This window comes from Microplitis demolitor, chromosome 7 (genome assembly GCF_026212275.2).
Source record: "Microplitis demolitor isolate Queensland-Clemson2020A chromosome 7, iyMicDemo2.1a, whole genome shotgun sequence".
NCBI lineage: Eukaryota > Metazoa > Arthropoda > Insecta > Hymenoptera > Braconidae > Microplitis > Microplitis demolitor.
The window spans coordinates 14,970,376-14,984,380 of record NC_068551.1 but is presented as its reverse complement, the minus strand read 5'-3'; the positions used below and the strand labels follow the sequence as shown (position 1 = coordinate 14,984,380).

The following is a 14,005-nucleotide window of genomic DNA, read 5'->3' as shown; positions in this document are numbered from 1 at the left end:
TTTTTTTTTTTTTTTTTTTTTTTTATTAAAAAAAAGATTTTAAGGACAAATAGACTATTTACGTACCTCTGTAATCCCATGGACTTCAAATTTATTAACAAAAAATCTATTTAACTGCTATAACCAGTTTTATTGAAATTTTTATTTTTTTATTTTCACCACAATATAATCTATACTGTAAAAAATCGTTTTTTTAGCGGAGTGATCTCGGAGTGACGCGGATTTTATTTCACTCCCAATTCACTCCGGTCTGGAGTTTCAACATTTAAATGAATTTTTATTAAACTGTTAAACTCTCCGCAAATTTTTTACATTGTATTGACCTAAAAGAGCTTTGATCAATAAATTTTTCAAATTCATTTTAGTTTAGAAAAAATAATAATTTTTGTATAACTAATTTTTTTTCCAGTAGTCCATTATGCCCCAGATATCGCAGATCAGCATAAAATACTTTTAAAACATCAGAGGTATCATGATTTGACCGAAAATGAAAAAAAAAAATTTTACCAAATTTTTGAGGGGGGCCGCCGTGCCCCAGGGGGCCTTAGCACTTCGGTCTCCCCTAATACATTTAATTTCTCTTTAATCATTCTTTTAGGATTCATAAGTATATATTCGAAAGTATTAAAAATTTTTAATATTGTTGAATCATTTTAAATCCTAACGAGAAAACAGAAATTCAATAATTATTTTAGTATTAAAAAGTATTCGAAAGTATTAAGAATTTTTAATTCTTTTCAATCATTTTCATTCATAAAAACTATCACAAACACTTTTTTGTTTTATATTTTTTTTTTTCTAATTTGAATCACTGTACACGATTTTATTTCATTTATATTGAATGAATCTATTATGAGTTTTCAATATACTTTATGAAAATTATTTTTGTAAGAGCCTCGTTTTACCGTGGATTCTCTTTTTTGCTTTAAAATATATAACAAACTCAAAATAAGTACATAATTCTCTATAAAATATTCTTTTATTTTTTTTACAAAATTTTTTAGGTATCCCAGGTACCTCGTAGTATCCCATCGTACTTCGAGTACTCTATAGTGACCCGCTCTTTATGAATTTACGGAAAATCTCTTTACAAATATTTATTAAGCTAGTTCTTAAATGAAATAATGAAATAATAAAAAATATATTCAAATTAACTAATTTTATTTTTAAAATAAATGAAAACAATTATAACACCCTTTAAATATTACATATAAACATAATTCAACAGGGTTTCACGATTAAGTCAAAAAAATTTTTAAATTATTAAAATATTTTAATAGTTAAAAATGCAAATTTTGCATCTGCTAATTATAATTATCTGCAATTACTTGCTAGACAGGTCGATAGACTTCAAGAAGTGTAATGATGTTAAAAAAAAAAATTAAATAAGCTGTGGGTGATTACTAATAAAGCGGGAAACCAGACACGAGATTCGTGCTAACGTCCATGAATGAATTTTATACCTCTTGTAGAAGGAGTGAGAGCTCCTGACTAACGAAGCATTTAAGAATTTCTATAAGCTACACATATGGTAATATTTCAAAACAAAAAGTCTTAATGCTTCAAGAATAATAAGGAAATAATTTAAACTTGAAGAATTATTATGAATATTCAAGAAAAAAAATTGTATGCCTCGTTTGACCTTGTATTGACTAAACTCCAAGGACTTTAAGACGTCATCGAACTACTGGTTTTATTTATTATTGTTATTTTTTTTTTTTTTTTTCATGATATTATATTAATAAGTATGAGTTTATAGCTCCCATAACTTGTAAAAATCGCTTGAAATATTCACATAATGCTTAGTAATAATCCAACGGTCATGTATTAAAATCATAGCAATTGTTAAGTTTACAAAATGATCGTTGCAGTTAGATGACATACATGTTTATGATTACTTTCCAGTGTATATTGTATAAATTACTTACCGTGTTTTAAAAGATTAAGCATTGAATATTAAATAAGCAAAACAAATGATTAAAAAGAAATAATGAAAAATAAAATGATTTTTATTAACCAGTACACCAGGATACTGCTTGTCAATTTAAAAACACTATAATTGACCCAGTAAAAAATGTACACCAATAATGTCACTATGTAACTTTCGATGCCATGAAATCCCTTTAACCCAAATTGATCATTCAACTTTAGTTAATCATGTTTTTAAGTAGAGAGTAGAAAAGCCAGCCAGTCAACCAGGTGTTATCGGTTGTCGCTAATGGCCGCAAGTTTTTAAATTGAGGATATGAAAGATGTTTTATGCTAAGTACCTGATCATCGCCCAAATCACGAAGTGAGGTACTTAATAATGGGCATCGCTGGTGTTCCTCGTATGTTGTTCAATATATGAGAACAATGACAGGTTTTGTGTTGATCATAAACGTGTATGTAAAGACGAAAATAACCCAAGCCTTTAAAAACGTTTCAACATACGATTATTGACTCAGTCGTTCCTCGTAAATCCTCATGAAAATGAGTCAATAATATTACGAAAAAATATGGAATACTTAACGTTTATTAAAACCTATCGTTTTGTTATTATTAATATTATTATATCAGTGTCTAGTGGAACAAAGCTTGACAGAGTTTCATTAGAACTTAAAGATCAGCAACAGAATCAAGTGTTAATTAATTTTCCTACTAAGTCAAATAATAATAAAACAGCAACTGCTAGACATTTATATTTACCACCTGGAGAACCAGATTTTGTTTTACCAGAAGTTATTGATAATAGAGTAAGAAGTACATTTTATCGACCAATTATTTCTTCTAGTAATATTATTCAACCGAGTATTGAATTGCAAACACCCTTTCCTCGGGAATCATACAATTATCTTCCACCGGTTGTAAGACAGTCAAATATTAAAATTAATGCTAACTTTGAAACAAACGAAGGCAGTAAATATATTAGAATTAATTCAATGTCTTGTAAAAATACTGATGATGAAGTATTTTTTAAAGCATCAGTTTTACCATCAAAAGTGTCTGATTATCCGGTGATTGAAGGTGCTACGAGTGATTATTGTAAAATAATTAAAGTTAATGATGAGTACAGATTTAATTTTAGTAATGAAATGTTTTGGAACTGTGGAGTTCAAGATTGTTCAACAGATACCGGTAAATTTTATTGTTTGAATCTTAGATTTGCTGCTGTATCTGGGCTTAAACTTAATGAAGATATTAAAATTTTATTAAAATGTCGTACTCAAGAAAAAATAACTTCACATACCAAACGAATACACGTTAAAACACTTGATACGTAAGTGAAATATTTATATTAAAAATTTATTCCTTTTTTTTTTTTTACAAAATTAAATAAGTTTCTTTATTGAAATATTATAAGTAACTTATGGTGTATTTATTTAACTCGTAGATCTGCTAGAATGGCTCCAAGAGTAGCAGCAGGTGGTCATAAAAATGCATTTGAAACTGAAATTGGTTTATACCGAAAAACTCTTGGATCGGATAATTTATTTGATTCAAGAATTCAACCTGGTGGAACAGTTATTCTTGGTGAAGAAATTCTTCTGCGAGTTGCAGTTCGTGAAGGTGATGGTAAGTATCAAACTTTTTTTACAATCTATCTATTCGATTATATAGCAAAAAACGTTTTTTTATTATACATTTGAAAATAATAATTATTAGGGTGGCGATATTCAAGAATAAGCGATGTTACTATTCACCATTTGGAAAATAAAAGGCAGAAAAAAATAATTAATAGTATGTGGATTTTAGACTCCAATGGGTGCCTCAATCAAGAAATTCGTGAAATTTGCTCACGCGAACAATATCGCGTTACACCGCTTGAGAGTTATCTAATTTTCCAAGCTTTCATGTTTGATCATATGAAAGAGACTGATGAGATGGTGATCAATGTTAAAGCTACTGGTTGTTTAGATGGTAATGACTGTGCATTGAATTGTCCCGCAGGGCATTCAAGAAAAACGCGGAGCCTTGGAGAGTTACAGCCGCACAACCAAACAATTAATTCGCTTGATGATATTTCTTTTAGAGTTATTTTACCCGAAAATTATAATCAACAATATATTATCGATAATCGTTTGATTATTGCGTATGCTTTTTCAGCTTTTATTATTTTAATAATAGCTATTTTGCTTTGCATGATAAAAGTCATTTATAAACAAAAACATCAAGATTTTTAAAACATTATTATTATTATTATTATTATTATTATTATTATTATTATTATTATTATTATTATTATTATTATTATTATTATTATTATTATTATTATTATTATTATTATTATTATTGTTATTATTATTATTATTATTAAAATGAATTATATTTGAAATCAACAAAAAATATTCATTGTAAAATATTTCAATTTTTAAATTGGATAATTTATGGTATTGATTATCATTAATTTTGGCACAGTCAAGCTAACTTGGATACTCTTATTTTTTATTATTTATAGAGAAATACACAATAAAAAGAATCTAAAAACTGCCTAAACCTGCGGGCCAGCCCCAAAACTTCCTGCTGTTTTCGAGCTCAGGGAACTCGAAAACATTATTACTTGTAAATTTTTGTCTGACGATATCTTTGAAACGAATCAACCGATTTGAACGGTCTTGGTGGCAATCGAAAGGGTTCGCCAAGACTTTTAAGACTGAGTTCATTTTGACGTGAATCGAGCAAGTGGTTTATAAGTTATATGCAAAAAACCTAAAAAAAAAAAATTGTCAATTTTTATTTTTCGTATAACTTGTAAACTACATGACCGATCGACTCCAAAATCTAATCAATTTCAAGTCTTGGTGAGCCCGTTTGATTGCCACCAAGAACGTTACATAAAAAAAGCTTACACACACACACACACACACACACACACACACACACACACACACACACATACACACACACACACACACACACACACACACACACACACACACACACACACACACACACACGGATGTCCATCCGGAAATAGTCAAAATAGCTTCCTAGAACTTCAAATCGTCGAGATCTGATGAAAACTCCATTTTCGAAAATCGGACCGAAACTAATAACTTCCCTTTTTTGGAAAATTTGCAACTTTCATAGCAGGAAGTTAAAAAATTGTAAAAATTATCACAAAACTGTGTGTTAGAAAAACATTTTACACAAATTTTTATGTTGTTTTAACGTTATTCATTTTTGTGAAAAAAATAACACAAAATATTTTGATATTTTCTGTTACCGGTTCCAAAACTTTTACACTTTTAAATGTTATTTGCGATACACGTAGAGTGTTAATTCAAAATTTTTATTTGTGTTATCTTTAACACCGCTTTGAAAAATATTCTGGAATAATTTTTTTTCATTTTTGCTCTTAAGTTTGGAAAACAAAAAAAAAAAAATGTAGAACTTTTACAAAACTAAACAGGTAGAGTCTCATTTCTAAATCATTATTACCGAAATTTTCCGACTTACGAGCTTCTCTATAAAAGTTTCACTTCAATAGCTGCTACATTTTAAGATATTTTATAGGTACAGTTAATTAAAGATATTGAAGGCTTTTCGCTTTTTGCTCATGTTATTAATTCCTTAGTTTTTCTATATTTTCTCAATAAATTTATCAATTTGTGAATAAATTTTAAAACACCTTCGTTCCTTGTAGATTTACGATCTTTTATAAGCTTTATAACTTTAATTAAAGTAAGCCCAAAACTTTTTCAAAACTTGAAAAAATATTTTTAGAGTATAGAGAAGTTGAAAGCATTATGATTTTTTTTGTTTATTTTATAATAAAAATTAAAATCACAGTTAAAAGTGATTTTGATTTTTTAGCTGAATAGATAATAAGAAATGTAATTTATTTGACTATAGTTAAAATATTATCTAATGAAATGGTTTTGTTAATAACTTAAATTTTGTGGGTTTACTGTTATAATTTAAAAAGGAATATACCAAGCTTCAAGTTCAAAACATAATTTAACACCTAATATGAAAAATATTGTTGATGAAGCAGTTTTTTTTACAAATTGATCACCGCAAATTTGTGTTAAGAGACATTTTAATGAACAATGACATAAATCATCAAAGTATCTTAGTCCTCCATGAAGTAAAAATTTGTCAACCGCTTCTTGGTGTCTTTCTCTTTCTTTATCTAGAGTTAAAAATTTATTAAATAAAAATTATGAAAAACATTTGTTTGAATAAAACTACTTAAAAATAAATTAATTTCATACCTAATTTAGCTTGTTTAGGGCATGAAGAATCACAAGGTGTGCTTGGTTCAGGCAATAATGTCAAATCGAGTTCACAGCGTGATGGACAAGATATATCAGAAGATAATGACTCTTCACTTTCTTCTGACTGAACTAATCTCTTGGGTATTCCAGAACAATCAATATTTGCACAGTTTTCATTTAATCTAGATGAATGTCTTTTTGTATAGCTTGTAGGTCGCCGACGTCGAGCCGATGTTTTAGAAACACGTCCATCTTCTTCAAATTGTTCTTGATTTTCATAAGATTTTTTTACACGTCTAGATTTCGGAATATTTTTTTTTGATTTCTCTGGACGTGAACTTCCTGGACTTGTAGAGCTTTTTTGACGTGCAAAACTGAGATATTCAGTACTATCAGATAAGTACAACTCATCGTTTTCACTATCTTGAGATTGTTGTCCTCCTTTTTGTGCGTTCAAGGTCTCTTCATAGTCTGAATTAATTTTTCAATCAATAGTTTACGATTTTAAATAAATACTTGTTTTTATATATTAAAAGTTATATAGTTTAAATATACCTTTACGGCGTTTTAAGCTTTTGGCACAATCATCTGCACACTTAGACTGCATTTAAATATTTATTCAAATATATATCTGTTAAACCAAACTTATCTGGTAAAAACATCATGGATCTTAATCCGTCATATGAATAAAATAGACATTGACATAAAAACAAATGAAAATTATTTTAAATAATTTTTCATAAATGTAAAAAGAATAGAATTTGAAAAAATTCAATGAGAGAAGTAAAATTAGTAATTAGGTGATTATAAAATTATTATAAAAATAATTATTTTATTTTATTTATAATATATAATTTCATATTATAATATAAAATTCAAAACGATTTTAAAAATTTGTTTATAATTAAAAATTTTTTGTAATAAAAAAATATTATGATTTACTATCAGAAACAAAATTGAAATAGTATTGTAATAAAAATAAAATGTATTTATCATTTATTAATCTTTGGGTAGTAAGAAATATACTGGTATATTCATAGCGGATAAGGACAGGAGTACTTATTAGTCTGGACAATAATTAGTTGATATAATGAGCATCGGAAAGAACAGAAGGTTCAAGAAGTGTCTAAGAGAAAAGTGCAGAAATCTATTAAATCGAAACATTTCGTTGAAGCAAATCAATGATGAAAGACTTAGGAAATGAACTATAAAATGATTCCAGGGTTATTCTGTCAGTAAGTTGAACCTGACGAGATTACAGCACATCTGGAAGAAAGTCTCGAGTTCCTAAGAAACATACAGGAAGTTCAAGTAAATAAAAAAATGTCTTCATTCAGTTAGATACATGTTTGTTAAAACATGTAACTCCTTCTTGGAATGATTCCAGCATCAAATATTTATTGAGAGACATGGACTCGTCTCAAACACAGCAAAATTGGTCAACATCTCGAAAAAAAATTGCTTCAACGAATTCAATTGTAAAGTGTACAATAACGAGCCAGATACAATCAATCACCTAATAGTTTACAGCGAAGCTAGAAAGTAATGCAGTGATTGGGTAAGACTGCTATACAATTACTGAAAACAAATATTATGATTAAATTATTGTTAATAATAGATATTATTCAAATCCATATTAAAATAAAATGTGTAATTAGTTATTTATGGATGCTTAACTACTTTAGTATTTATGATTATCAATGAAAGTGAAAAAAATTTATTACGACTTTTAAAAATTTAATTTAATTCAAAATCTTATAAAATGGAAATGAGAAAAATTTTTAAGCTGAAATAATATTTTTAAATTCTGAGTTAACTATAAATATTAATCTTAAATTAAATTACGTAATGATAAATAATTGGAGTTGAAATCTTAGTATATTTATCTATAATAATATATATTTTTTTAATTATTCGTACAAACTTAAAAATATTTAGAAATTTATATTGGTTTACAGTTAGCATATAATCGTGGACATAGTGGTTTTCCAAGTCCGATTTTTGGTGTAAAAGTTGGTTTTTCACCATCTTTTGCAATCCTGTAAAATTTAAATCCCATTTGATTATAAACAATATCCATTTCCGGCTCTTGAGTTACTGTTTGTCCTTTAGCTTTCATATTTCTAATTGCAATTTCTCGCAACAATGGGGGAAGTTCCATAGTCTTTGAATAAATAACTTCTGGTTTTGATGTTGTTGCATTTAAATATTTATATTCTTCATCTTTTGGTACTAATTGATAATCAGCTTTGTAAGACGCTCCATCTATTTGAACAAGTAAATGAAATTTTTTTCCTCGGAAAACTTTTTCACAAAGAGCTATACATGAACGCTCAAGCTGTTAAAAAATTTTAAAATAGTTTATTACTTATGAATTAATTTACTCAATGAGATTAAATGTAATGTTTAGAATGTCAATGTAGCAGATATAAGATGATTTTTAAGTTTTAAATAAATAAATTAATAATCCTGAAATTGAAAACAGACAATCGAAAATTTTCTGATTTGTTTTCCAACAAATCAATTACAAAAAAAAAAAAAAAAAAAAAAGTAAATAAATAAAAATATGCAACTGTAGAAAATTAAAAAAACTACAAATGCAATTTTTTCAAATATTTTTTTTTTATAATTTATCATTTAAAAAAAAAAACAAAATTATCAGACGTCAGCTAATTTCAGTACCATAAATAATGAAACTAATAAAATAAAAAAAAAATGCACATACTGATTTCTCAATTATCTAAATACGCATTTTTTAATTTTTATTCCATACTTACATTTTATTTTTTATTCAAAAATTAAAAATATTGACATTTGTCAGCTACATTGACACTCATAAAATTTGATACTTACTATATTATTAATAAAAGTAGGCCTAATTTTGTTTACTGGATTTGGAAGTGCAGCAACTTTTAATATTTTATAGTAACAAGGTTCAGGATAACGTGTAAATCTATTTCTAATAACAAGTCGTCCTACACCATAATTTTTCAAGTTTCCTAATATTTCCCATAATGGTTTGCCACAGAAGTCTGTTGTACGACCGATATATTGGTATGGCATGGTGTTTTTTCTACTCTGTTTAGTTTATTTTATAAGTACCGAATAAAATTATTATTAATAAAAAATATTTGTGTTAATTTATCAACAATAATAAACTTAAATTATCTAAGGTTATGTTACATCCATAAGATCAAAAGATGTGTCGGTATTTTTTGTTTACTACGCATGCCATGAAAGAGATTCATTCAAGTGCGCATGAACTGATAAATATTTTCTTGCGGCAAAAATTTAATTTGTTTTTTTCTTATAAATATTTTTATTGAGAAATTTAAATAAAATCAAAATAATTAATTATCATTTATTTTATTGATTTATTTAATTGATAAATTAAAGTAAGTAGGGATATTTCTATAAAGTTTTTGAAAATAATGCAAGTTATTTATGACGAGAATCATTCCCTCATTAAACGAAACGATTTGTGACGATAAAAACTGTTTTAATCGTTTTAAATCATCATGATTCGTCGATTAATGATGAAAGAGGATTAAAAACGATTAAAATTCAAATCGCCATAAATCGTTTTTAATCTTCATGCAGAACCAGAAATTGCTATATATTATTTTACGATTAAAGACGATCCATGACGATTTGAAATTTTTAATTACATCGTAAAAAATTTGTGAAGTGAACGCGGATTGAATCCGGAATGATTGCGGAGCAGATAACTGTTTATTTATTTAGTCGTAGTGAAAAGAAAAACTCCCTATTTACTCTTTATGTGAAATGACTTTTTTAAAAACTCCGATTGACGGAGTGAATTCAAATTGAAATAAAATCCGTAATCACTTCGAAGTCACTCCTGATTTTTTACAGCGTATGATTATTATTATTATCATTTTGTTATATATTTCAAAATTTGTAAATGATATTTTTATTTCATTAAAAAAAAATCTAAAAAATGATTGTATCGTTGAGTCCGCTTCAGTTGTTGGATCTTGTAATGACGATATTTCAAAAATTAATTTATTGAATATAACAGATCTAACGGTAATGAAAAAGGCTTATTAGAATGAATAATTGACAAAATTTTGTAATCAATCGATTGATCCGATCGGATTACTAAATTTTTTATGATTTGAAATAAATAAGGAAAAATATTATTTTTCAAATGTTTTTTTTTATGAATTCATCTTGAAAAAATTAACCAATTAAAATTAATCTTAGAGTAAAAAGAGTTGGTAAAATCTAGAAACTTAATTCTTATTTGAGATCAATTGCTTGAGCAGATTTGATATCAATCCCGATAAAAAACGTTTGGATCCAACCAGATATGTTTGGATCTCATATCTGTTTATATCCAAATACATCCAAATATTTGATCTTGCTAGATATAAGCATATATAATTATATCTGCCCAGATCCAATCATTTATAAGCAGATATAGAGATGTATTAAGATTGATATCCAAGTAGATATACGCATATCCAAGCATCCCTGATTAAACAACTGAATTCGATCGAATTAAACATAAATAAATTTTTAATTCTATTTAATTCAGATAAATTCTGTTAATTCAGTACATAAATTAAAAATGAATTCTGTCTAATTCGGCGGGAAAACCAGAAAATTTGTACAAATTAAAACGAATTTAAATAATTCTATTCGGTTTAATTCTGATTAATTCGAAAATAATTCTCCAATTTCTGGTTCTGAATCCGAATTAAACTGAATTAAAACGAATTTGAAATTTTTAAATCGGTTCTATTCTGTTTAATTCAAATTCAAATTTTCAATTCAGTTGAATTCTGTTTTGCAGAATTCGACAGAATATAACAGAATTAAAATTTTGAATTCAGTTGTTTAATCAGGGATATATAAGTATATCTGCTAAGATCCAACTATATATAAGCAGATATAAAAATTGATATCCATGCAGATATACTTATATCCAAGCATATATAAGTACATAGTTATATCTGCTCAGACCCAACTGTATGTATGTGGGTATAAAGATGCAAAAATAATTTATATTCAAGCCTATATACGTATATCCAAGAATGTATGACTATATCCAAAAATGTGTGTCTATATGTAGTTATATTTGGTCAGATCCAATAATATTTAGATACAGGTAAAGCTCCTGAATCGTCAAACTGTTAGGGTTCTACTGCAAATAAGACATTAAATATAGAGTTTTTTTTGTCTAATACATGAATATCTGAGTTATATACGAAAATTAAATAAATTTTTTTTTCTTACTGATTTTGATATATACGTTATTTAAATCATATACTTGATATTGTAACGAATAAATAAAATAAATCAGTTTGATCAATGTTTCTGAAGTATTCATCTATTTGTTTTGACTTAAATATCAATTGACTTTTAATATATGTTATACATACACTGATAGAAGGATTTCTTAGTATTAAAAAAGATTTGTTAATATTTAACAAATTATTTCTTAACGGAGCTTTATTTAAGAAATATTTATTAATATTTAACAAATCATTTCTTAAACATCATTTTTTTGTATTTAATAAATATTTCTTAGCATCTAATAAACGATTTGTTAATATTTAATAAACGATTTCTTTCCATTTAAAAAATGATTTATTAGTATTTAATAAATCACTTTTTAACATTTAATGAATCACTTTTTAATGATTAATAAATGAATATTTTATATTTAATATATTTTTTATTATTTGAACAAATTTTTTTTTTATATTTAAGAAATTATCTATTAACTTATTTATTAAAATTTAATTCATAAAATCACACAGTTCAAGAATATATATCTATATATGTTTTTGCATGCAGCTACACACATTCATTAATATTTGTATTTATAAACAAAAATAACTAAAACAACCATCGTATAAAATTTTCTGTTCTTTTAATTTCAAAATACAATTTCATAGTAATTAACACTATAACTAGAATAAACAAATTAAAATTTCTTATGTTAAACTACGCTTAGAAATAACATAAAATCCGTTTGATAGTACATGTGTTTTTAATGGTTTTATATTTGATTAAAATTGAACTGAATAAAATTAACAAGGCTTCCATATTTTCATAGTTATAATATGGATGACAATTTACAAAACACTTCTGATATAAATATTATTTAAGTATATGAGAGCTTCAGTTGTAGGTTACGTTTAACCAACAATGCAAGCTAGAACGGAGTAAACAATATGACGTCGCAACGACACACACATATAGCTTTTTTAATACTTGTACACCACTACAGGCTCGTGTGTAGCCCTCTACCGACAAATTCGTCTAAGAAATATTTATTAAATATTAACAAGCCTTGTTTGGTGCTAACAAATATTTCTTTTATGTTAATAAGGCTTTGTTAGCATTAAAAATATTTCTTAATAATAAAGAAGTTACTTATTTCATTATAATAAATATTGTTAATAATTACTAAATATTTGTTAAATCCAAAAAAGTCAGTTGAGAAAAATTTAATAAATCAATTTATTACTCCTAAACAAATCCTTCTATCAGTGTAGGTTCATCAAAAGCATTAAGAGATAATAGCAATAAGATCCAAAATGTGAGTAGGTGTCGTGTTTAGAATGGTCTAAAATATAATATATTTATACATACATTCATTAGAATGTAGTGAAACTTTTTTAGATATATGTGAATATAGTGAGATCTGTTTGGATCTCTTTTGATATTTTAAGATATTTGGATCCACTTGGATCGCGCCAAAATTAGGGTCCAAGCATATCTGACTGTTTGGATCCAATCATATATGCTCGGATCCAAACATTTTTTATCGGGAATACTGCAAAAACTTATTTTATAAATATTTATATAATCATTGAAGTTTTGTGAGAGTTAGGTATCATATTAAGAATAAAAATCTTAGTATCTTATTAAGAGATTAGTGATGAAGACCATGGGGAAAGTGAAGGTGAAAAGACTTTCATGAAAAACTTGTCATTTGAGCTGATAAAGCCATTACTAATTAGACGCTATGGGATTCCACAACTCCGGAAAAACATTAAAACTGCAATAGCTCAACTTCTTAACTACGATACACCTCCCGTTAATTATTCTGAAGTCATATTAATACTCAAAACAAGATGTTCATATTGTCATTACTCATCAGGAGTTAAAACAACCATGATGTGTCCGCAATGTGAAAAATCTATGTGTAGAAGACATCGATGCCCTATGTGCATGGAGTGTTGTAACAAAAATTCTATTTAAAATATATATTTTGTTTGTTTGTATTTTTGTGCTTGAAAACAAAGATCACAATGAGTAATAGATCTCTGATTTATTTAAAAACCCGTCCTGTACGTACTTTTTAGCATACGCTACTTTAATGCATTCAAGTAGCAAAATAACTATATTTTTTAAAGCGAATCAAACAACGAATCTCATCATCTTCTATAGCGCTTTTTAAGCTTTCTAAAACACTATCATTTTTTATATTTTAGTCTATTAGAATCAAAGATACGGCCCAAAAACAAAACAATCTTTAAAACGCACTTGTTTTTAGCTTCAATAATATTTATATCTATTTCAATTGACACTAATTAATTTAATATTGTATCTATATTATAAAAAATTTTTTGAGCTTTAATTTAAAAAAAAAAATTTCTCTAACTTTATTAGGGAAAAAGATATTTGAAAATAAAATATATGTTGGGTACTTTTCACCCTCAATGCCTAAAGAGGTATACCGTTTAGATGTGTGCTTGTCAGGGGTTAACTGAAGAAACCCTGCTTAAAAAATCTAATAGATTCTTATAGCTGTATGTATAAGGCTC

At 26.5% G+C, this 14,005-nt stretch overlaps 2 protein-coding genes across 2 annotated transcripts; one reads left to right on the top strand and one right to left on the bottom strand.

The window, feature by feature from the left end:
- Positions 1–2,190: 2,190 nt before the first annotated feature.
- Positions 2,191–4,154, top strand: LOC103568968 (uncharacterized; the record flags this gene model as incomplete). Its single annotated transcript, XM_008546025.2, has 3 exons — positions 2,191–3,259; positions 3,374–3,555; positions 3,646–4,154. Coding segments are annotated over exons 1-3 (1,452 nt in total), but the record flags the coding sequence as incomplete, so codon positions are not given.
- Positions 4,155–8,077: 3,923 nt separating this feature from the next.
- LOC103568969 (28S ribosomal protein S34, mitochondrial) lies at positions 8,078–9,411 on the bottom strand. The gene is made up of 2 exons (XM_014441354.1): positions 9,054–9,411; positions 8,078–8,538 (listed from the first exon to the last, which is right to left on the bottom strand). Exons 1-2 carry the CDS (start codon positions 9,261–9,263, stop codon positions 8,143–8,145), a joined length of 606 nt encoding a protein of 201 aa, XP_014296840.1. The 5' UTR covers positions 9,264–9,411; the 3' UTR covers positions 8,078–8,142.
- Between the last annotated feature and the right edge of the window lie 4,594 nt (positions 9,412–14,005).